The sequence below is a fragment of the Hippopotamus amphibius genome, chromosome 9, assembly GCF_030028045.1.
Source record: "Hippopotamus amphibius kiboko isolate mHipAmp2 chromosome 9, mHipAmp2.hap2, whole genome shotgun sequence".
Classification (NCBI taxonomy): domain Eukaryota; kingdom Metazoa; phylum Chordata; class Mammalia; order Artiodactyla; family Hippopotamidae; genus Hippopotamus; species Hippopotamus amphibius.
The window spans coordinates 44,058,134-44,083,299 of record NC_080194.1 but is presented as its reverse complement, the minus strand read 5'-3'; the positions used below and the strand labels follow the sequence as shown (position 1 = coordinate 44,083,299).

Here is a 25,166-nt window from a genome sequence, read left to right as displayed (position 1 = left end):
AGGAAAAAAAGAAAGAGAGAGAGAGAAAGAAAAAAAGAGAGAAAGAAAGAAAGAAAGAAAGAAAGAAAGAAAGAAAGAAAGAAAGAAAGAAAGAAAGAGAAAAAGAAAGAAAGAAAGGAAGGAAGGAAGGAAGAGAGAGAGAGGGAGAGGGAAGGAGGGAGGAAAGAAAGAAACCCAAATTCAAATGGAGAAAGTAAACTCTCTCCATTTTCCACTGTTTTAATCTTTTACTTATAAAATTATAAGGAACAAATAAAAACATGATTAGACATAATAAGCAATTTCAGTAAGGTTACAAGATACAAGATCAATATACAAAAATCAATTGTATTTCTATATACTAACAATGAATAACCTAAAAATGAAATTAAGAAAACAATTCCATTTATTATAGTATCAAAAGTGAAACCATTAATATGAAATGCCCACAATAGGTAAATCCATACAGATGGAAAGTAGATTGGTGGTCATCACATGGGAGGGTGATGGAGAGTGGCAGCTAATGGGTATAGGGGTTTTTTTTTGGGGGGGGGAGTGAAGAAAATATTCTAGAATTAGATAGTGGTGATGGTTGCACAACCTTGTGAATACATAAAAATGAATGAATTGTACACTTTAAAATGTGGATTTTATAGTACATAAATTATTATATCTCAATTAAAAAATACTTAGGAAAAGTTTAGCAAAGTTATATATAATTACCTAGTTCTGTCTGCTGAAAGGACCTGGGAGCAGAGACACTCCAACTGCAATGAGCATACCTAGCATCCAGATCTTGGTTTCTGAATACAAGGAACCAGGGCTCATGGGGGAAATGCTTGATTCCAGACAGAAGCAGGGAAAGTACATGACGATTTGGAATACCTTGGAAGTAACAAAGTACAGAAGTGCTCAAGGAATGAAGGGGACATATCAAAAGGACACAGGAGCCAGACTGAAGGAGCTACCTTTGACCAACTCTAGGGAAATATGAGATTCAAAATAAGCAAAGTAATGAATTATAATTCACTCAATAAAATTCATGAGCCCATACTAATGTAAAATAAATGAATAAGTAAATAAATGGGGCATCAGGATCCTTAATCACACCTGCAAAGTTCCTTTTGCGGTGTGAGGCAGCATAGGCACAGGCTTTAGTAATTTGAACATGGGCATCTTTCAGAGGCCATTATTCTTCCTACTACAACCCTCAACCTTCTATGGGCAGAAAGCAGGCTAAGATGACTACTCAGCTGCAAATATAGAGCCTTGGCCATTCCACCATTCCCACCATAAGGGGAAGTCTAATGGAGAGGAATTCGGAATGGAAAGAGAAAACTTAACCAATTGTGGTTAAAATAGCTTTATTTTGCAAATTTTACAAATACATATAACAATGTGAATCTATTGTTGAGTTCTGCCACCCCTCCATCCTGAGGGTGTTGGAAAGGATTTGTGCAAGTTAGGGGCTTTGAAGCTTAAGCTTCAAAACCTTCATGGTAAATCTGCCTCTGGTAGCGATTAAGAATATGGCACCTGGATCCACACCACCTGGGTTCAGGTTCCTGCTCTACACTTACCACCTGTGTATGTTGTTGCGTTGATGCTACAGATTGGGTTCTCCAGAAGCAGACGCCGAGATGGAGTTTGAGGTGCAAGATATTTGTTAGGAATCAACATCTGTAAAAGGGACAGGAAGCAGGGAAGGGCAGAGGAAGAGGTCAAAGAGGCTTGACAAAACATTGATCAACGTGGCAGGAAAGCTAGAGCTAGTATTGCCTGTTCGAGCCATCACATGTTTGGCCTAATGGCTGGGCCTTTATTCCCTCACCTCACTCAGTCACTGGATGAGTATTAATGCCACCTTAAAAACTTCCATTGGATTTTCATAATGGACAGCTAAATTTCTTAGTATGACATGCAAAAACCCTTCACCATCTGACAGTCCTAACAAGGAACTTTTCATCATTTCTGCAATTCAAACTATTTTCCAACTCCGAACCTTGGTATACATAGCATCTTCTCCAGGAAAGCACATTCCTCCCTTGCCCGTCATCTTCAAGACTATTCCTTTCATCCTTTCAGACCTGCACACATCACCTCCTCTGCGAAGCCCTCTCCACCGTCTATACATGGGGATGGGCTCTCTCCTCCGGGTTGCCCTTGCTCACTGCACAACCCTCGGTTACCCTGACAGCACTTAGTGGTTATTTGTTTACACCTCTGTCTCTCTTGTGAGTCCAGGGTTGGATCTATTATTTCTCTTTGACCTCAGCACAGTAGAACAGGTGCTAAATATTTGTTAAAGGAATGAATGAGTGAATAAACACTGCCTGGGAAAGAGGGGGAAAGACTAAGTAGTAGGATATAATAATAACAATATTTTTGTTTGCTTAAGTGATCAGGGGTACGTCGTGTAGAGCAGTGACCCAGGACCCCAGAGTTTTTGGTTGTATAGGTCCTAGATTTGCCATGCAATGACCTTAATGGCCTTCACCCTCTTTACCTCCAGCCAAAATTCTACTCATCCTTCAAGCTGGTTCAGATGGCAAGTCCTGTGTGAAGTATTTTCTTCCCCTTCGGTCTGTCACAGCTCTTTACCCGCACCACTGTTACCATACCACAACATTTACTCTCCTGCTTTCTCCATCAGAGTCCTGTGATGTTTCTGTATTTCCACCCCTTGATCCAGAGGGATGAATATTTTTGGATGGCGTTGTACAGCCATACACTGGTGAATTCATCCTTCACCACACCCGCTGCCTCAGTTTCCCCAAGTGTGAAATAGGCACAGTGGAAATGCTTTCCCAGGGCTGTGATTTAGCGGAGGGCGGGCGGACACAGGTTGCAGGCAGCCCACACGCAGTCTGAGGAGCTAGCGGGCAAGCGGGTGGAGAGCAAGGGAGGGGAGGGGTCAGAGCGAGGAGGAGTCGGGGGCGGGGCCGAGGGGGCGGGGCCCAGGGGCCGGCTCGGGCGGAGGGCGGGCGCAGGGCGGGCGCAGGGCCGGGCCGGACTGTGAGAGGGGACGCGCGCGAGCGCAGGCGATGGGCCCCGCGGCACGGCTGGCGGCGCTGCTGGCAGTGCTGGCGCTCCGGGCAGGGGACCCGGCCGCGGTCACGGAGCGCGGGGACACGTTCTCGGCGCTGACCAGTGTGGCTCGCGCCCTGGCGCCCGAGCGCCGGCTGCTGGGACTGCTGCGGCGTTACCTGCGCGGGGAGGAGGCGCGGCTGCGGGACCTGACCAGGTGAGGGTATGGGGGTGGGGTCTGAGTAGGGGAGACCAAGTCAGAGGACGAGGCCAAGACGTGTGCCACAGGGTGGGGGGTAACTTTTAGGTTCATTGTCACCCTGCTTGGACCTCAGACGCGGTGTCTCACTGTGAGACTGCGATACCATGACCCGGTGTGACTCCCCAGATCCATCGTCATCCAGTGTGGGACCCCGAGACGCTGTGTCACACCGTGCAGAACCTCCGACTCCGTCCCTCACACACACACAGTGGCACCCGCATCCAGCATCACACCACCAAGTTGATGCACTGTGGAAAGTGTGGTGGGGTGACTCTGAGGCGGCAGGGCCTCACAAGGTACTGGCCCCCAGGCTCTGTGTCCAGAGACACAACGACATTGCAAGAGTGAAACGGAGTAGCCACACGTGTGTTGACCATGTGACCCAAGGAACTGATGTTTAGAATGGGGTGACATTCTGCAACCATGTATGAGATTTACATATCACTGAGACTGGGTAGGCATGACACTATGGTGTCATAATCTGCATGTGAAAAATGCCAGGTAATTGTGCAGGTCACTGTGTGGATAATGCTTTGTGTTCATCAGTTTATTCAACACGTGTGTTTGAGCGCCTACTGTGAGCCAAGCACTGTTCCAGGCACTGGAGAGACTGGTGAACAAGACCAAACCCTGCCCTCTAGGAGCCTGGAGTCTGTAACATCATGATTATTAATCTGAGATGTCCATGCCTTCCCCTTGCTTTCTGCTCTCCCTTCTCTTTGCACATGTAAGAGCTCTAAATACTGTAGCTGAGATGTTATATGTATATGAAAGTATTTGACACCAAGGAAACACTGGGCAAAACCATACTTGATGCTGGGGGATGCTAAGTGCAGCACACACCAGCAGATGCTCAGGCAATATTGTTTTGCTATACAGTCAACAAACTCTACTGTAAGACTTGGAATACCGAGGCACTGTAATCATGTATTGACTGTGTCAGTGTCAAACAATGAAAGATGAATGATTGGATATGATACCATGTGTATGCATATGTGCTATGCATCTTCTCTTGGGACACCGAAGCTCACAATGTGAGAAACAGAGGTGTAACCACATAGTTATGTGAAGATATTAATACTGTATTTATATCTTGTGGCCCTCAGCTGAGCTAAGACAACAGAGGGCTATCTCACAATGTGCTGCTGATAAAACTGAGAGTGTATGTGGTAGTAATACTGTTTCCAGGGCACATGGGAAGAATGTGTGAGGGCCATTATGACTGTGTGGGAGAGCCCATGTAAAAGAGAATCAGTTTGTTTGAGGAGGTGTATGTGAGAGATCTTGTTTGTTACTCAGTGGTGACTGAATGATGATGTAATTTGGTACATGCTCTTAAGTATGTAGCTTGCATATAAGCAGTTGTATGCATGTTTAGATCTACTGTTAGTTAAATAACATGATGATACACACATATATAGAGTGTATGTGTGTGTTAATTATAACAATAAACAATGATAATTTCAATAATTCTTGTCACTCTTTGGAGTAGCATAGTTGCCTAGTGTTCTATGGGCCCATGCTCCAGATTCGCTGGAGTCCAAGATCATTGGTGGAAATAGAACAGACTCTTCTCTTTGATTCAAGATGTCATCATGCTCCCTGCTACCCATGCACTTGTTCTCATACCACTAATCTCTTTATTTGGTGGCTTAGATGGAGATGGGGGTTAGAATCCTGATGCCGGGCCTCTTAGGGAACAGGTTCAGAAGAGAGAGCTCACCCCGCTGATCACAGTGGCTGGCTAGGGGCCCACCTCTGCATGCTGGTCTTCTTTACTGTCTTCTCACCATTGTCATTGTCACAGCTTTGTCACAGTGGGAGGCCTTGCCCAAACCTATCTCATTTGATTCTCTCTCACACACAATGCTTTGAAATAGGTTGGTATTACTCTCTTAAGCAAATGAGAAATCATTTAAAATGTCAGAAAACTAAAATTTAGTACCTTATCCAAGATTATAAAATCTAGTAGGTAGCAAATCCAAGACTAGGACGTAGTTCTTTTTTTTTTTTTTCCCAGATCTTTATTGGAGTGTAATTGCTTTACAATGTTGTGTTAGTTTCTGCTGTACAACAAAATGAATCAGCTATATTTATACATATATCCCCATATCCCCTCCCTCTTGAGCCTGCCTCCCACCCTCCCTCATCCCTTCCCTCTAGGTCGTCACCGAGCATCAAGTTGATCTCCCTGTGCTATGCAGCAGCTTCCCACTAGCCATCCATTTTACATTTGGTAGTGTGTATATGTCAGTGCTACTCTCTCACTTCGTCCCAGCTTCCCCTCCCCCTCCTCTGCTCCCCCCCACCCATAGGACATAGTTCTTTTTTTTTTTTTTGGGGGGGGTACACAGGTTCAATCATCTGTTTTTATACACATATCCCCGTATTCCCTCCCTTCCTTGACTCCCTCCCCCTTGAGTCCCCCCCACCCTCCCCGCCCCAGTCCTCTAAGGCATCTTCCATCCTCGGGACATAGTTCTTTTGATTGTTTCTTTCTATCATGCTGCAATATCCCTACTGCTTGCTTTATACAATATGCCAGGACCCAGACCAAGCCTCATAGCTATTGAGGTTTTATGAGCAGCTGGAGTACATAGTGGTTAAGAGTCTGGATTCAGGAATTTAACAAACATCTATTAGAGTGCTTGGCTCTGACCTTGGGCAAGTTCCTTTACCTCGTTAAGTGTTAGTTTCCTAATCTATAAAATGATAATAAAAATAGTATCTACCATCATAGGATTGTTGGAAGGATTAACTACCATGTAAAGGAATGTAATAATTGCTCAACAAATGTTAGTTCTTTATGATTTTTTTTTATTTTAAGACTGGCTGCTGAAACTAGGCCCCACTTTTGGCTCTAAGCAGTAACTGGGATTGTGAGACCCCAGATAATAAAAAAGAATCAGAAAAATTCTAGATTCTCTTCTCATATGACTTACGAACATTTAATTTCAGAAAGTTTAGTTTGACATTTTAGAGACTGTTCTCTAGCCACTGCTCTAAAACCTGGTGAAATGTTTGCTTTTTAAAACAAGAATTTCGGCAGTTCCTGCTCATTTTCTTATATTCCCAATCTGGAGATCTAATGTAACTTGAGGTGTTATTTCTAAGGGCCTAAGTTGATATTCTTCTGTGAATTTCTGTTAAATATTTTTGATGTTGAAACTACTGCTCCTTACCCAAGTTAATGAATAAAAATTATATTAGTTATATATAGTTGTATCCTAGTATAGTACTGTGTATACTAGTTACATAATACTTAGTCAACCCCTAGCTTTTGTTGTTGTTGCAGTTTTTAAAAAGTACCAAGATTTAAAAAGAGTATCAGCAGCAATTATTTCTGTGCTAAGAATTAAGCATTCAGAATGTCTCAGAAGAACTGAGACAAAGCCATTTCTGAATTCCAAAGGAGAAACATATTGAATTAAAATAGCCCGTGTATTATGGTTGGGTAACCTGTCCAGGCTATGTTTAATGCAGGGATTGGGTTGCAAATTTTATGTGCAGATTCTTGAAGGAAAGGATCTGATTTTCCACTCAGCATTTGTTAAAGCAAAAAGCTGTTTAAGAAACCCTGAGGTTTGAGTTCAGCATCCAGTTAACTCCGTCTCTGAAAATCAGCTATTTGCTCAGAGGCTGGGCATAGGGCCAATGCTTGAATTCCAAACCAGCCTCAGATATTAGTTGGTAGGTTTTTTCTTTTTTGTGTGTGTGTGTGACAGAAAGATGATGTACCTGAACACTGAATTGAATTATGTGCTGCAGTAGAGTTCAAACCCCTGCCCTAAATTAATTGACTCCATAATACAAAGTGGGATGTGAAGAGAACAAGGAGATGGTGCCTTTGATCCGATGGGTGACTTGGGACAGATCTTCACCTCTCTGCCTCGTTTCTTTCCCTTTGTGCCTCAGTTTCCTCTGATGCGTGTTATACATTAGTTCTCAAGCACCAGATGAAGAATCTGTTTATTCAGTTGTGGAAAAAGTGATGGAAAGAAATAATAGAATGGTTGTGCCAAAAGGATTCATAGAGATCTTCTAGACTAGACCAGTTCTGCCATTTTATAGAGGAGGAAACTGAGAGATAGTTGGAGGCTGGGTCAGGATACCTCTCAGGTCTCCTCCCAGCTCCTCCTCATCCAACTGTCTTATAAAATCTCTGCCCACTTAGCCTCAGTTGTCCCTGGACACTTACCCTTCACACTGGACTCAAGCCCAAGTCTCTGCTTGTAAGTGTTTTTGTCTAGCAGTAGAATATCTTTCACTAAGTAGTTCCATATGGAGCTGAAGCAGGAAATAATGAGTAGTAAAAAAAACAAAAATCCCATACTCTGGAGGCTGGTTTAGTTTCAAAATCCTAGAGTAGCTGCTCTCCACTACCCCTGTCTTGAAGACCAGAGACATCCTGGGACTTGACAGGCTCCTGTTTCCTCCCTGGGGCACCCCCAGGGACAGATTCTTTTTCCTTAGTTTCTGCTTGAATTGAATGTTTGGCTCACTAGAAGCACCTCTACCCAAAGCAAGTATTCTGTTTCAGGCTCTGTTTATAGTTGAGGCCGCACCCTTGAGAAATCCTCAGGTCTGACTGTTTCACGGGATTGAAATCCACCCCACTCTGCCACTCCCTCTGTTTTTCACTTCCATCCCCTTCCACTCACTGAAGTCCTCCACTCTGGCCAAAGGACTCTTCTATTCTCAAGAATGTGTTCTTGCTCTTGCATACATTCATATAAATCCATATCCTTTTCACTTTGCACACACTTTTTTCTTACTTCCATTGTTTTCAAAATTAATAATTTTAAAACAAAGGAAAAAAAAGTCTTAGAGGGCAGGACTAGAACTCTTAAGTTTGTCTTATTATAACTAATAAATTTCAATAATATAAGTCCCATTAGGAGATTAGAAATGGGATAACCATACTACGCTAGGAAAGGAAACAGCATCTTTTGCTTGTATGAACACTCTTGTAGGACATTGGAGGAGGAGAGAAATTAATGAGAAAGATAATCACTTCTAGCCCCACCATTTCTGGCCTTTTTCTGCAAATGCTGGCAAACCAGGAAGGTTGGAAGCATGCTGGGTAACCCACCTGTTCATTCCCCATTACAGCCATCACCAATTTCCACTTGATCTGCTTCCTAAATATCTCTCCTGAAACCATCCCATTCTTTGCCCCCACTGTCACTGTTATGGTTCAGACTCTCCTGTCTCTTGCTTACAGTTTTGAAATGGCCTCCTAACTGGTCTTTCTGCCTCCATTCACTTCCACTTCTAACCCTTCCTCTCCACCCTCTCACAGATTTACATATGTAACATATCATAGTGCATCCCACTCTCACTTAAAAACCTTTGGCTGCTCCTAATTGCACTCCGGGTAAAAATCAAATTTCTCAGCAAGGTCTATGAGGTGCTCCTAACTTCTCCAGTCTGGTCTCCCCATCCTCCCAATACACCCTGTGCTCCAGCAATACTAAATGGCTTGTAATTTCCCTACTGTTTTTCTCTCTACCTTTGCATGTGTTGAACTGTCTCTGCCTGCCTGGAAGGAGCCATGCTTTTCTCTTCCTCATTATTTGCATTTAGCCATCAAGTTTCAGTTTATTATCTCCTCTGTGAAACCTTCTCTGACCTGCTCTGGCCAAATTAGTCACCCCCTCTGTGTACTCTCCCCTAAGCTTGTTCTTAAATCTACTCCTCTCTTTCAGATTCTATGAAAAGGTGCTGTCTTTGCATGAAGATTCAGCAACCCCTGTGTCCAACCCTTTGCTTGCATTTACTCTCATCAAACGCCTACAGTCCGACTGGAAGAATGTGGTACATAGTCTGGAGGCCAGTGAAAACATCCGAGGTAATGAGGAGGAGGGCTGGAGGGTAAGAGAAGATTCTGTCTCCTGACTCAGTGGAAAGGAGAGAGATTCTGATAGGATGTGATGAAGGATAATGAAGTGGGTAGGTATTACTTGATCTCCTTAGCTCTAACTATTACAAAGAACTAGGTCCCTTTGTTAATATGTTTATATGATTATAATTATAAACAACTTTCATATCCATTATCTCATTTGATCTTCACTCCAATCCTGTGAAGAACTATAGGTTGTATCAACTCATTTACATATGTGTAAAAGTGATGTCTTCTAATAATTTCTATTTTATTAAGTTGCCACTACAGTGTGATCTGTAGTAAGATCACTTTCCTAATTTACTGTTTGTACTTGAAGAAGTTTGTTGACTTTGGAAGTTAAGAGGAAGAAGAGTTGTCTCCCCAAAAGGCGAGACTCCTGGAGACAGATAGGATGGAACAATGTGATAAAGGTACTTAGTTTTTACTCTAGAGTGTTTGTTCCTTATTCAGAAGATTTTGGTACCCTGGGAACAAAAACAGATAAAACATTATCTTTGCTCATGAAATATTATGAGCCTGGTGATTATGGTGATTAAGGTGATGATGCCTTGCTGTGTTAAATGCTCACCACCTGTTCTTTGAATGATGGATTGATGCTTTCATGACCTTTACAGCTCTGAAGGATGGTTATGAGAAGGTAGAACAGGACCTGCCAGCCTTTGAGGACCTTGAGGGAGCAGCAAGGGCCCTGATGCGGCTGCAGGACGTGTACATGCTCAATGTGAAGGGACTTGCCCGAGGTGTCTTCCAGAGAGTCACTGGCTCTGCTGTCACTGACCTGTACAGTCCCAGACGGCTTTTCTCCCTCACGGGGGATGACTGTTTCCAGGTTGGCAAGGTAATGATATTCAGAGAGAGGGCGAATTGCTCAGCTCTCTTTCTGGGGGATGGAATCACTGTATCCCGATTGCTTTTACATATTTCTAATCCTGACAGCAAGCTTGGAAATTTGGTATTATTCCCCATTTTCAGATGAAGAAACCGAGGTTCAGAGAGGGTAAATAACTTGCTTAAGGTTACACAATTTTAAGTAGCAGAACTAAGTTTTGAACCTGCATCTTTTATCTCTGAATCCCATGCTCTTTCCATAACAGCTAAGGTGATCACATACTGAGGATGCTCTTGAGAGTGAAGATGTTATTAATCAGGATGACAGACATAAAATGGGACTGTCCTTGGAAAAATGGCCCTTTGGTTACCCTAAGTATAGCACCCCTCCAGCAGATGAACAGCCAGGTGGAAAGGAGAAACAGGGTCAAGGGTGGGGGAAAGGAAAGGAAATGGTAATGTGAAGGTAAGATCACGGAAACTCAGCCTCCTGAGACTTTGTGAAATCCCTTGCAACATTTCCTAGGCATTTAGAAATACTAAATTGAAGTAGTGCCAAAAAACAAGGCACTTGGGAATTCCCTGGTGGTCGAGTGGTTAGGACTCCACACTTCTGCTGCAGGGGGCACAGGTTCCATCCCTGGTCAGGGAACTAAGATCCTGCAAGCTGCGCACTGGCAGCCAAAGGAAAAAAACATTGCTTTAACATTGCTTGAGAAAATAGACTTCAGGAACCTTCCATGTGAGATATTTAACTGATCTTTGATCACAAGTTTTAAACACACTTGAGGTTATTTTACAGTATACTCTTTGTTAGCCTTTGCCCAAGAAGTAATGGAGTAAATCCTTTTTAATTTTGAAGATGCATATTGCAGGAAAGTAAATTTTTCCCAGACCCTGCAGTATTCATTAGCTGATATGAGAGTGGGTCTCCTGTGTCCTGAATCCAAGTTTTGAGGATCAGTCTTCCAAATTAATGTAGAGTGGGTTGCCCTAAGCCTCTCTGTGTGCCGTTTTTCCTTTTCTGAAATCCTGAATGGAATCAGAGCTCAATCGTCATGTTCACGGCTAATTTATTTATTTATTTATTTTTAATTTTTTTTAGGAAATTAAGGGATTTATTTATTTATTTATTTATTTATTTATTTATTTATTTATTTATTTATTGGCTGCATTGGGTCTTTGTTGCTGTGTGCAGGCTTTTCTCTAGTTGTGGCGAGTGGGGGCTACTCTGTTGCAGTGCACGGGCTTCTCATTGTGGTGGCTTCTCTTGTTGCGGAGCATGGGCTTCTAGCTGCGCACGCTTCAATATCTGTGGCTCAGCAGTTGTGGCTTGCAGGCTCTGGAGCACAGGCTCAGCAGTAGTTGTGGCACATGGGCTTAGTTGCTCCGCAGCATGTGGGATCTTCCCGGACCAGGGATCGAACCTGTGTCCCCTGTATTGGCAGGGGGATTCTTAACCACTGTGCCACCAGCGAAGTCCCACATGGCTAATTTAAATTGAAGCCAGTTAAAACAGTTCCATGTATGGTACCAATATATGCTTCCTTAGTGAGGCTTTTCTGAGACTAAAACCATATGTTGAAAATTCAGTAAGTTGCTTCCTGAAAGTCTCACTGGCAATCATTATTTCTGTATTTATTTACTTATTTTGAAAGATAAAACATTTCAAATATAAGAAAAGTACACATAAAATAACAAGCAATTATAATCGAGATGAAATATATGTTCAAATTTTGCTATATTTGTTTCAGATTTTTAAGAAAGAATTTACAGATAGCTAAATAAAGCCCTACTCCTTTTCCTTCTCACCACGCCCACCCTTTCTACTCTCACCCTGCCCAGGCACTAGATGACCACTGTCCTAAACCATATAGTAAGTGCTCTTGAGTCACTCAACACACTGTATCTGTGAAATTCATCCATGTTGCTGCATTTATCAGTAGTTCCTTCCTTTCTGTTGCTGAGTAGTATTCCATTGTTTGAATATACCACACACTGTTTATCCAGTCTCATGTCGATGGATACTTAGATTTGTTTCCAGCATCGGCTAGAATAAAGCTGCTCTTAACATTCTTATGTACATTTTTCTGTGGACATTTGTTTTCATTTCTCTTGGTTAAATACCTGGGAGTGGTATTGCTGGGTCAAAGAATGAGCTTTGATAAGTATTAGCATGTAGACAAAATCGTTTCATCCCCAGTTCCCTCCTCCATGGATTATTTTAAAGCAGATCAGTCTTTCTATTTCCTGAAATTCCTGACTGTCTAGTTTTACTATGCTAGTGCTGTGTTGGTTGACTCTTGTTCGTGATTGATTATTTCCTGATATAGTTTAGTTTATCATATTTGATTGTGAGCTTATTTTTAGCAGGACTTTTTCCTCTCTAAGAGATGCTTTCTGCCCAGAGCTGTGGGAATATCCCTTCATAGAGTTTGGGGTTTTCTTCTTCCAGGTACTGTGGTAGTATCACTAGCCTTAGATCCTTTTTTTTTCCCTTCCTGTACATTACATCCCCATGACTTACTTATTTTATAACTGGAATTTTATACCTTTTGACCCCCTTCACCCATTTCGCCTACCCCCTGCCCCTGGCCTCTGGCAACCAATGGGATTGGGGTTTTTGTTTTGTTTTTGGTTTTTGTTTCTGGGGTTTTTTTTTTTTTTCTTTTTCTTTTTCTTTTTTTTCAAGATTCCACATGTAAGTGAGATCATATGGTATTTGTCTTCCTCTGTTTCACTTATTTCACTTAGCATAATGCCCTCAAGTTCCATCCATGTTGTCACAAATGACAAGATTTCATTATTTTTAATGGCTCATTTATATTTCCTTGTTCATTCATCCATTGATGGACACTTAGGTTGTTTCCATATCTATTTCTCTGAATAGAGGCCAGACAGAAACAAACCAACTTTCTTGTCTCTTTGTGACAGTGGTTAGATTTTTTTCTGGTCTACTCTTTCCCTTAAGGTGTAGTTTTTCATGGGTTTCAGTTTTATGAGTGTGTCTTAATTCCAGTTCCTAGGTTTTGGGAGGTCTACAGAAGGCTCATATAACTGTCCTCATGTGGGCATTATAACCTAAGGTTATTAAGTACCAAGGTTACTGGAACTAACACCCACCCCATCCTAGGCAGCTTTAGCATCTGCTCATAAGCTTATTACTTGGATTTTCAGCTCCTTCTTTGTTTCTGGTACCTGGGTATTTTCCAGTCTTTCTTAAAAATATATAATAAAATTATGTTTATATTTTATTCAAAATTTCTAAGTCTTCATGGTCGGAAGGATTCCAGTTACCTAAATCTGCCATATTGCTGAGACTTAAGGTTCCTCATGGAAATCTTAATTAAATAGATTGTTAACTTAGCAGGAAAATTTCAGCCATTTCTTATTGTTATTCTTCAACTCAACATTTTTACAAATAGGAAATTTAAGGACCAGAAAGATAACACAGCAGGCTAATGGCAGATGGGAGATAGGAATGGACTTGCTGTTTAGGCAGCAGAGTTGCAGTATCTCTAGGTTCTGCCCTGTTTTTCTGCCTGCCGCAAATTATACCTGAATTAGATCATTTTGCCAGAGGCCTTCCAAATCTGTGACTTGATAATTCCATGCTGTCCTCAACATCATCAACTTCCAGGAAATTCCACCCACAGTTCTGGTATTCTAGTTAACTATCAGGAGACAGGAGCTATGTCTAGTGCATGTTGCCATATTCCCCACATTCCAAAATGTAATATGGGACAGATCCACTGAGCTCTCGTAGCATTCCAATGTCTGCCTTCATTAAGGTATCTGATGCATTATGTCACAATTATTGGTTTACTCATGTGCCCCTTGATTGATTGTAAGCTCTTTAAGGGCAGGGACCACCAGGTACATTGTAAATACTCAGTAAATGTTGAATTAATAAATGAATGCATTTAATCTATTCCTCACATTGCTACCAACAATATCTTCCTAAAAACAAGACAGTCATGTTCTACTTAGCTTAGCCCATATTGCCTTTTTATGTTTATTTCCTGCTTCTCTCCACCTTAGCCTATAGCCACAATATATTACTTGGACATATTCTTGCTTTTGGCTTCTGTTTCTACCATTCCCTCATCATAAAGAAAACACCCTTCATCCCAGTCTCTGCTCATTGAAATTCTTTTCCTTCTTCAAGGAAGGCTCATCTCAGATGGCACTTCTTCCATGAAGCTTTCTGAGTCTCCTCCCTTTTTTCAAGTCTCCTCCCTCTGTATGCCTCTGCAGTACATTATACATATTTCCTTCGGCATTCATGCCATTCTGCTCAATGTTATAATTACTTGAGTTCATATCTCACATCTCCCCAGATTACAAATTCTTTAAATGCAAGAACCCTTTTGTATTCTCCATGCCTAGCACATTGTCTTGTATGTAATAGATGCTTAATACATTTAATTTAAATGAATTAGAAAACTTGCCTTCTTGGGTTCCAAAGGCCCTCCACTCTTTGCAGTGTCGTTTCCTTTCTCCACCCATGAACTAAGGCTTTAGTGATGGTACTTATGTTGCCTACAGGTGGCCTACGACATGGGGGATTACTACCATGCCATTCCATGGCTGGAGGAGGCTGTCAGTCTCTTCCGAGGCTCTTATGGAGAATGGAAGACAGAGGATGAGGCGAGTCTAGAGGATGCCTTGGATCACTTGGCCTTCGCTTATTTCCAGGTAGGGGAGTAAGCAGGAGGCTCACTGCTTTCATCACAATAAGCGCGATGCTTTATATCTGCTTTACAATTTTCTGAGCATTTTCGTGTCTCTTAATTTATTTCATCTTCCCAACAGGACCAAATGTGAGTCAAACAGGGCAGTTGTTTTGTTATTTCCATATTTCTTATGTGAGTAAATTGAATCTCCAAAGGATTCCTCACTTGTCACAAAGTTCAGAGAGCTGGGATTAGAGCCTGAGTCTGTCTGACACTTCGTTAGTGCTCTTTCCAATGCACTGACTACTTTAAAGTCATTGTCTCCCACGTGGGAGGCAGTCTCTCACCTGTAGCCACAGCAGCGGCATCCGCAAATGTTTAATGGCTTCATAGTCAATGCAGATCACTGTTTTGCATTCTCAACACTTCATAACTCTTCACAGATATTATGCCATGATATTGCCAACGTCAAGGAAGAAGTTTGATTGTTATCCTTTCCCATCTGTAGTCAAGTCCACCTGTGGTATGAATAGTGTCCAGATATAGAGCTGGCGTCATTGGTCCAGAGCATCAGCTCAGTGCCTCCTCCATGTGTTGTTTTTCTTTGGCACTGTTAATCTATGACCTGTTGTGCCCCTTGCGAAAGCTTGTTTCCCTACATGTAGGAGCTGCCATCCTTTGTATAGCTAATCCCATTTCCCACCAGAGTTGTACAGTCTTCAAGAATGCACTGGAAAAGTCACTACAGAGCCAGTTCCCTAGAGTTGCCAAAACTAATAAACCATTTCTACTTTATACATTCCTTTTTCTTTCCCCCTTGTCCTGAGAAAAGGGAGGAGGATGTGGGTGGTCCCAACCTATGTGTTGCTGCCAAAACATATTTATTCTCAGTGCAGCAAATGGTCCTGTTCCTCTCATGGAAGTTCCTGGTAAGTGGCTCTTTGTTGTAAAACTTTCCAGAGTGCTCTTCCTAACTCTCCTGCTTAATTGCTACATATTGAAGCTGTAATAGAATCACTGTGATGCAACAAAGGGCGAGAAGTAATTGAATTTTAATAGAGGAAGAAATGGAGAATTGATGTGGAGACTCAGGGAAGATGAACTGAAGCAGTTCACCCTGAAAGACAGTTTTAAATACAGTGTCTGATTAATAGTTTTGTTTTTTTCCCCATGATTAATAGTTTTGTTTTTGCCCCCATGATGACTTAGATTTCTCCTCTCCTCACTTGTAGACTCTCTCTTTCCAGTCATGCTTTGTCTGGTAAATTTTATTCCTCTTACTAGGTGTAGCTCAAATGTTACCTATTTAGTGAAGTCTCCCTTAATTCTTCTCAGACTCCTCAGACTCTCCTTCTTTGTGCTCTTACAGCACTTTTTTTTTGTATGTCTTATAGACACTTTCTGGTCCCCTTTTTACTGTTAGTAAATTAGGGATAAATGTCCCTCCATGGACATTACATTATCATGTAACATTATATATTTATATATACCATGAAAAGTATAATATATATAATATCATAGTATATAGTACTATTATTATTTAATACTTTTTCATGATATATTTTAGTGAAAAATTATTTCAGTAACTACTAATAATGAGAGATAGTAGAGTGTAGTAATTAAACCATAAGCTCTGAAGCCAGGCAGACCTAGGTTCAAATTCTGTGAAAACTTGGGCAAGTTACTTGACCTCCCTGGACGTTACTTTTCTTGTCTTTAAAAGGGAATAATAATGATGCTGTAGGAATGTGGAAGTAATTTTCCCAATAACCTTATGAGTTTTTGGCTGAGACCTCCCTGTAATATAAGACAGATTAACAAAAGGAACAATAAACATAAGTTAACTAATATACGAGGGTGAGTCAAAAATTATCTGCACTCCAATTATATTAAAACTTCTGTTGGCTGCACTGTCTTATCAGTGCTCTCTGTTCAAGGCTACTTTCTCCTCAGTCACTGCTGTGCAGGTGTGAACGTGTTACATCAGTTCATTTGTAACTGCAGTGTGAGCAAAAATGGATGCCCCACTTGTGATCTGCACAAAAGAAGAGCAGCGTGCAGTGATTCATTTTTTGTGGTCTGAGGGTGTACCTGGTGCCCTTATTTATTGAAGACTTTGTGCACAGTATGGAGAAAGTGTTTTGTCGCGAAGAAATGTGTATGAATGGATAGAGAAGTTCAAGGAAGGTCACACAAGTGTTAGCCATCAAGAAGGAGCTGGACGCCTGTCCATGTCCATGGCTGATGACAACATTGAGCGTACATGTGAAATGATTCTGTCGACTAGATAAGTGACAGTGGATTATGTGGCAAATCACTTGCAAATCACCATGGCTCTGCCTTTGAAATAATCCATGACAGAGTTAGGTTTCAAAAAGTTTGTGCTGAAGCCTAAACTTTGGATTAAATGTAGAGGACTGCTATCCAAGGCATTGTGATCTTGCATGACAATGCACGTCTGCACACTTCTGTCCACACTGTCAACACTCTGCAGAAACTTCATTTTGAGGTGTTAAAGCATCCTCCCTATAGTCCTGATCTTGCTCCATCAGACTCTCACCTGTTCAGTCCCCTGAAAGGAGCCCTACGAGGATGAAGATTCACTTCTGATGAAGAAGTGAAGACAGTGATGCATTCGTGGCTCACAACTCAGCCTAAAACATTTTTTAATGTGGGAATATGAAAGCTGGTTGACAGATGGACAAAGTGTATTGAAAAGCAAGGAGATTATGTCGAAGAATGATGTATTTGTCTTTACTAAAAGTTAATTAAATTCTACAGCCAGAATATGGATAATTTTTGACTCACCCTCATATATACCTCCTGTATACATGGGAGATATTGGGGAGGGGGGTGTGGATGAGTAACTCTCTGAGGGGATCTAAACCTCCACCTTAATTACTGTATCCAGCTAAAGACAAAAGAAAGAAAGTGTGGGAGGTGACCAGACAAAGCAAGCAAGGGTAGGGTTGTTATGTACATTTAAGTGGGTGCCTTCTCCATTGATAAGATTCTCTTGTGATATAGAGTCATCCTTCTCTTGCAGGTACACAGGGGGAGGACATCCTCACAAATGGAGATTTCCTTTATAAATGTAAATTTCCCTTACAAAAGAGTAACTTCTACTCTGGTTTAAAAAACTTCTCCTCTATATGCTGTTTCTCAAAATAATTAGCTCAAAATAATCTTTATGCCAGAGAGGCATATTTTGGGGTGGCATATTCTGGTGCCCTTCAATGCACACCTAAAAGGGTTGTCATGAGGATTAAATGAGCTAATACATGTAAAGCCCTTAACACAATTTATGACACCTATGCACTCGATAAATGTAATCTATTATTATATTATACACAGTGTATGTTCTCCTTTTTCATTTAACATTATTTAGTGTACACATTTCCAAAGGAATTTAACTGGGACATCAAAAGTAACTCTAACTTTGTTCTTGATAAAATATATCTCATGATAAAGCCCTTAAGTTTTAAAAATATGTCAAATTGTATTTTAGTTCTCTTCATCTCAAAAGGGTTTGAAAATCTATAACCCTAAGTTAATATCTGCCAGTATAAGATATTGGTAGATCACTTAACTATCCCTCTGTTAAGTACAGAACAGAATAATTTATGATATTAAATAATTAGAAACAATCTATATGCCTAACAATAGCAGAATGGTTAGATTGCCTGTGATGGAGCTTCTAGATGGAATAAAATACAGCCATTAAAAATGCTTTCTCTCTTGTACACCCATGTTCATAGCAGCACTATTCACAGCAGCTAATAAGTGGCAAGCTATGCAAGTATCCATCAACAGATGATGTGGTGTATACATACAATGGAATACTATGAGTCTTTAAAAAAGAAGGAAATTCTAGCACATGCTACAACATAGATGAACCCAGAGGACATTATGCTAAGTGAAAAAAGCCAGTCATAAAAAGACAAATACTGTTTGATTCCATTTATATGAGGGATCTAGAATAGTCAGATTCATAGAAACAGAAAGTAGAATGATGGTTACCAGGGGCTGAGGGGAGGGGAAAATTGGGTTGTTGTTTAATGAGTAGAGTTTCAGTTTTGCAAGATGAAAAAACTCTGGAGATTGGTTGCACAACAATGTGAATATATTTAATACTACTGAACTGTATATACACTTAGAATTGGTTAAGATGGTAAATTTATGTTTGTGTTTTTTACCACAATGAAAAATATAATTAAAAAATGCTGTCTCTGAAGACTGTGTAGATATAAAAAGTACTCCTGATTACATTGGAGAGGGAAACAATCAGGATATGAAAATAGATAGGAAATATGATTGTAACTATGTAAACACTATATATTACCCAAAGTGCTTGAAGTGCCTGGGTTTCAGTGGAACATTTCCCCCCTATTTCTCATGTTTTATAGTGTGCTTATTGTTACTTTTATCATTAAAAATGAATTTTTTCACATGCAAAAATAAAATGATCAGAAGGAAACACAGTTCTAGCAGCTCGTCATCATTCCATGGCACCCAGAGCAGGATCACAGCCCACCCACCCAGGTTCTGTCCCCAAGGTTTGTCTGGAAAGACCCTGTTGACTTTTGACCACGTGTAGGCCAAGGTTGAATGGCTGCAGGGAGAGTCATTACTATACAGTGGGAATGGTTCAAGTTTACTTCCTCCTTTGCTTTCTTCTCACTAACTTTGTGGACGCTTAGAAGTACTGAGCCTGGAGAACAAATTATATTTTTAGTAGGGTTTTTATAGTTCTATGTTAAGTTTAATAATAAAATATACCAAAATAACAACACCGTACAATTACATGGTTTTACATACTTTGAAAGATTTGAGGGCATTCTAAGAACGTTTATTTTTATTTATTTTTCTCCCTTCCCTGGTAAGGGTGGTAATAAGTCATTTATAGGTGAGGAAACTGAGGAGAGCTGCTTTGCCTCAGGGCTGCAAATCCTGAATTAGGACAGAGAACCTCTGCATTTTAGTCTGCAGCTCATTTCAGTGAGCCTTACTATTTACTCTTGGTAAGAATATTTTGTAGTTTTTTTAAGAAATCGATTTAATGGTCGGTCAGAGGCGATACCCTCAATGCAGTTAACTTTCTTTTCCTTTTCTTTCTTTTTTTATAGGCGGGAAATGTTTCATGTGCCCTCAGCCTCTCCCGAGAGTTTCTTCTGTACAGTATGTAATAATAAAAGATAACCACAGTTCTGACTTACCGGGAACTCCCTCCTGCTCTTGGTCTTTAGAACCTGCAAGTGAAACACAGATGTCTATTTTTGTTTTTCTAATTTCATAATCCAAGGCACATTTCTAATTTTTGATTAACTCTTACATACTGATCAATGCATGGGGGAAGTTTTTAAGTTATTTGGAAATGCCAAGAAAAAGATATCAGCCTGTTCCCTTCCTCTTCCACCTCCATCCAGTCATATATATTAGTGTTGCTTCAGTGGGGAACAAGCAGGGGACTAGAAATGATGAAAGCAGCTCTCCTAGATGGGGAGCCAGTTTCTTTAGGGACATTTGAAGATCCAGGTTTTGGGAGCAGCCCTGGGAATGCGTGCAATCAATGAGAGCTGTGTGTGCAAGAAGAAGAGCGACTCGGCAGGGTTATTCACTTTGGCTGCTCAGAGAAAGATAGCAATTCTTCTCTTTAAACTGGAGCTCACTTTGCTATGCAAGCATCCTGCCTGGTTGGCCACAGAGTTCAGCTTCAGCCCTTTTCAGGCAGTACCTCACCAGAGTTAAACTGGGAAAAAGATTTCCTACCTTAGCTCTACTAGAATATTTTTGTTTAAAATGGTGGTGGTAGATGGCTTCCCAGGTTTTCTTTTAATAAGATAGTTAGATACTAAAGTAAGATACATAATCACTATTATGTTTTAATATTTATGAAGTATCTTGTGTAGGATTGCACAATTGTATTTATCACTTTTAATGAATCCATTTAGTAATGTTATTCCTTTCTGATAATTTGGCAAACAGTAGGATAAGGAAGTAGCTGTATGGTCTGGAAACATGTGGACAATTAGTGGTACAGACAAATTGATAATCCAGCCCCTCTTTATTTATTTATTATTTTTTAAAAAATATTTATTTACTTGGTTGCACTGGGTCTTAGTTGCAGCAGGTAGGCTCCTTAGTTGTGGCTCACAGGCTCCTTAGTTATGGTTCACCAGCTCCTTAGTTGCAGCATGTTGGCTCCTTAGTTGTGGCACACAGTCTCCTTAGTTGTGGCTCATATCCTCCTTAGTTATGGCATGTGAACTCTTAGTTGCAGCATGTGGGATCTAGTTCACTGACCAGGGATCAAACCTGGGCCCCTGCATTGGGAACATGGAGTCTTATCCACTGTGCCACCAGGGAAGTCCCCCAACCCCTCTTTATTTCTTTGTGCTTTATCTATTAAAATCTCTGCCTCTCCCAGAGAACCTATTTGTGTACTATTATAGGTGGATAGGTAGGACACAGCAAATTGAGATTTCTGGTTCCATAAATGGTTTTATGGTATTTTTGTTGATATTTTGGGCTCATCATTTCTAGTCCCCTGAACTTCATTCCTCCTCTGGTTAAAAAAGGATGGTGATTTCTGTGCCCTCCTTTGCCAGAGTAATGGTGGTGGTGGTGGTGGTGGTTAGAAGCACACTGAGTTCCTCAGGGAAAGATGCTTTGTGAGCCTTACAACAATTCAGCATCTCCTTTGGAGATGCACTAAGAGTCATGCACAGAGGCTAGCAGGCCATGGGTAGCTGCCAACCCATGGGGGATGTGCAGCCAAAGTGGGCACCAACAAGACACAAGACCCCTGTAGGAACCTAGGCTAGAACCGAAGTCTAGAACCCCTTTGTCACATACTACTTTGCTATGTCTAGGGATTTGGAAGAATCTAGTAGAGTTGGGAATAAATTAGCTTCTAGTTCTCCAGGGAAGAATAGACTGGGTCCCTTTGCTATAGGCTTTGGCTCTTTGGACTTCTGTTTCGTAGCACTTCCTTGTTGTGTTGTAAGTAGTTAGTTAATGTGTCTTTTCTCCATAAGACTCTAAACTCTGGGAGGTTAGCTTCCAGCACAGTGTCTGGTACATAGTAGATGTTCCCTGAAGAGTTACTGAATGGATGGGTGAATGAAAGAGTAAAAGATTGAAGCTTCTTCCCTGTACATAAAACTGACCATCACACTCTCCTGCAGCCACATCCTCATGATCCCTTGGTCTAAGAGTGTTCCTTCAGGTCTACCAGGCCCTACTCAGTCTTTTTTAATATCAAGCACTCTTCTGGGAGTGAGGGCCTTACAGCCTCCTGCGCATGGACACAGGGAGTTATTCAGGTGTCCAGTGCTGGTCATGTGTGACAGTGAAGCTGTAGGAAACCTTGTCAGCACTACCTGGGACCACTGTTTGTTAATCTGTATTATTCCCTGCTCTGGTTTCTTCCAGGCCCAGATAATAAGAGGATGGCCAGGAATGTCTTGAAATATGAAGAGCTCTTGGCAGAGAGCCCTAACCAGGCTGTAGCTGAGGCTGTCATCCAGAGGCCCAACGTGCCCCACCTGCAGACTAGGGACACCTACGAGGGGTTATGTCAGACCTTGGGTTCCCAGGTAGGATTTCTCAGGGAAAGAAAGAGTGGGAACAGGCTTAAATAGAAGGAGAAGGGTAGAATTGAGACAATGTGAGGGGAAAGGCTGATGCATTTTAAAAAAATAAATAAAGCTCACTTGGACAGCATCAGTGACTGATTCTGAATCTCCTGCATTCCAGGTTTTTTATGCTGTAATTCCCCTAAATTGGTTTCCGCTCCTAGACTCTTCTTAAGCTGATTCTAGTCTTTCCTTTCAGCCTACTCACTACCAGATCCCCAGCCTCTACTGCTCCTATGAGACCAGTTCCAGTCCCTACTTGCTGCTCCAGCCTGTCCGGAAGGAGGTCATCCACCTGGAACCCTATGTTGTTCTCTACCATGACTTTGTCAGTGACGCTGAGGCTCAGAAAATCAGAGAGCTTGCAGAACCGTGGGTGAGTGTCCCCAAGGCCTGCCAAGAACTTCCCTTTGTTTCTTTACATGACTGGTGTTCAGAAGTGTGAGAACAGGCAGTCTGAACAACTAGATACTTCATCTGTTCAGGAGTTCAAAATACCAACCATTCCATAAAACTAATCAGTGGTGGAAAAAAATCACAGTAGTGGTTGCCTCTGGAGGGAAAGGATTGGCTGGGAAAGTGTACAAGGTGATTTTCTGGGGTGTTGAAAATGTGCTCTCAATATCTTGTTAGGGATGTAGAGTACACAGCTGTATGCATTTGTCAAAACAGCAAATAGTACTCTTGAGATCTGTGCATGTCATTGTGAATTTAACCTAAAAAAAATTTACCCCCCCCCAATATCAATCATTCTCTATAAGTGGTAGAAGAATAAAAAAGGGTGAGGGAATTCCCTGGCGGTCCTGTGGTAGGACTCAGCGCTTTCACTGCCAGGGCCCGGGTTTGATCCCTGATCAGGGAACTAAGATCCCACAAACTGCATGGCACAATCAAAAAAAAAAAGAAAGGAAGGAAGGAAGGAAGGAAGAAAGAAAAAGAAAGAGAAAGAAAGAAAGAAAGAAAGAAAGAAAGAAAGAAAGAAAGAAAGAAAGAAAGAAAGAAGAAAGAAAGAAGAAAGAAAGAAAGAAAGAAAGAAAGAAAGAAAGAAAGAAAGAAAGAAAGAAAGAAAGAAAGAAAAAGAGAGAGAGAGAAAAAGAAAGGAAGGAAGAAAGGAAAAAAAGAAAGAAAAGAAAAGGGTGAAATGAATGACAGGGGTAAGGAATGATATCCTAGCACAGAAAAACAATGGAAAGATCATCTAGTTCAGCTTCATTATTTGGTTAAAGAAGAACCTGAGGCCCAGAGAGGGGAAGGGACTTAAGGTCACATATATGGCTAGAGCCAGAGCTAAAGCTCAGGGGTATACTGATGGCTGCTCTGCTGTTCTGCCTTCATGTATCAGTTAACTGAGGTTAAGTTATGTTTGGTAACAAGCAGCCCCCAAATCTCAGGGAGGACAACACCAGTGGAGGTCAGCTTCATCCTCATGTTGTGTGTCTTGGGCTGGCTGCAGCTCCACCCTACGCTGTTTTCATTCTGGGACCCAGCCCGACAGAGCAGCCTCTGTTTGGAACATTGCTGTCTCATGGGAGAGGAAAAAGGCAGAGATGGCAAACTACTAGCTGGCTTTTAAAGCTTCTTCCTGGAACTGCCAGGCATTACTTCCATCCACGTTTTCCCGGTTAAGGCAAAGCATGCAGCCAACACTGCAGTCAACAGGGAGAGTATATCTAATTCTACATGAGGAAGGCTCTGCAGTCACCGCGCCAAGCTTGATGTTGATGGGGAGGGGAGTTTAGTCCTCCAGGAAGTGTGGCAAACATTGAGAAAAATCATGCAGTCGATGTTGCCACTATAAGCATGTTGCCTCTTTACAAAAGGCATGTTAAGAGTCTCAGAACTACTGTGTCAAAGCAGGCATTGTGCCTTTCATAGTGTGCTGTTCACACGGCAGGCAGTCCGTCACTCATTAGCAGAACAGAGCCTGCTGTGCACCTGACACTGTACCAGGTGCTGGACTGTTACAAGGAGGTTAAGTATTACTCACTCCCATTTGGGAGTTTCCTGCAGAATGGGGGAAAAAGATATTTACAATGTACTGTGATACGTGCTGTAATAGAGGTGTGTGAGAGTTGTGCTATGGCAGCATAAAGAAGGGAGCCTTCCTCTGTGGGAAAGGCAGTTGGGTAAAGAGCAGATGGGAAGAGGAAGAAACAGAGATGGCTTGCCTGTGGATGTGAGATTCATCAGAGTGAAAGGTGGCAAAGGGTATTCCAGGAAGACAGTCTGTGCATGGGCCTGCTGTGTGGTGCGTCCAGAGCGTAGGGGGAAGCTCGGGGGCTGAGGTGTACAAGGTAGGGGGTGGGAAGTGATAAGAGATGAGCTGTAACATGAGACATAATTAAATTTATTTATTTATTTATTTATTCATTTACTTATTTTAGGCTGCGTTGGGTCTTTGTTGCTGTGTGTAGGTTTTCTCTAGTTGTGGCGAGTGGGGGCCACTTTTTGTTGCTGTGCACAGGCTTCTCATTGCAGTGACTTCTCTTGTTGTGGAACACAGCCTCTAGGAGTGCAGGCTTCAGTAGTTGCAGCACGTGGGCTCAGTAGTTGTGGCACACAGGCTTAGTTGATCCGTGGCATGTGGGATCTTCCTGGACCAGGGCTTGAACCCCTGTCCCCTGCACTGGCAGGTGGATTCTTAACCACTGCGCCACCAGGGAAGTCCCATGAGACACAATTAGAAGCCCCAGAAGTACCATGCTGGGGAGTTTGGATTTTATCCCAAAGGCAGCGGGGGAGCAGTGGGACAGTTTGAAACAGGAGAGTGCCCTGATCAGGCCTGCAGATTTTGAAGAAGATTCTGACAGCAGACGTGGATTGGAGGGAGAAGAGTAGCAATAATAATTTCA

General features: G+C 41.7%; 1 protein-coding gene across 1 annotated transcript in view; it reads left to right on the top strand.

The window, feature by feature from the left end:
* The first annotated feature begins 3,004 nt into the window (after nucleotides 1–3,004).
* The window catches only part of P4HA3 (prolyl 4-hydroxylase subunit alpha 3), a 34,271-nt gene continuing 12,109 nt past the window's right edge, over nucleotides 3,005–25,166 (top strand). Inside the window, exons 1-7 of the mRNA XM_057750370.1 lie at nucleotides 3,005–3,223; nucleotides 8,977–9,119; nucleotides 9,788–10,011; nucleotides 14,550–14,699; nucleotides 19,804–19,855; nucleotides 22,112–22,275; nucleotides 22,514–22,690. Coding sequence (XP_057606353.1) covers nucleotides 3,024–3,223; nucleotides 8,977–9,119; nucleotides 9,788–10,011; nucleotides 14,550–14,699; nucleotides 19,804–19,855; nucleotides 22,112–22,275; nucleotides 22,514–22,690 — 1,110 coding nt within the window. The 5' untranslated portion in view covers nucleotides 3,005–3,023. The remainder of the gene's footprint in view (nucleotides 3,224–8,976; nucleotides 9,120–9,787; nucleotides 10,012–14,549; nucleotides 14,700–19,803; nucleotides 19,856–22,111; nucleotides 22,276–22,513; nucleotides 22,691–25,166) is intronic.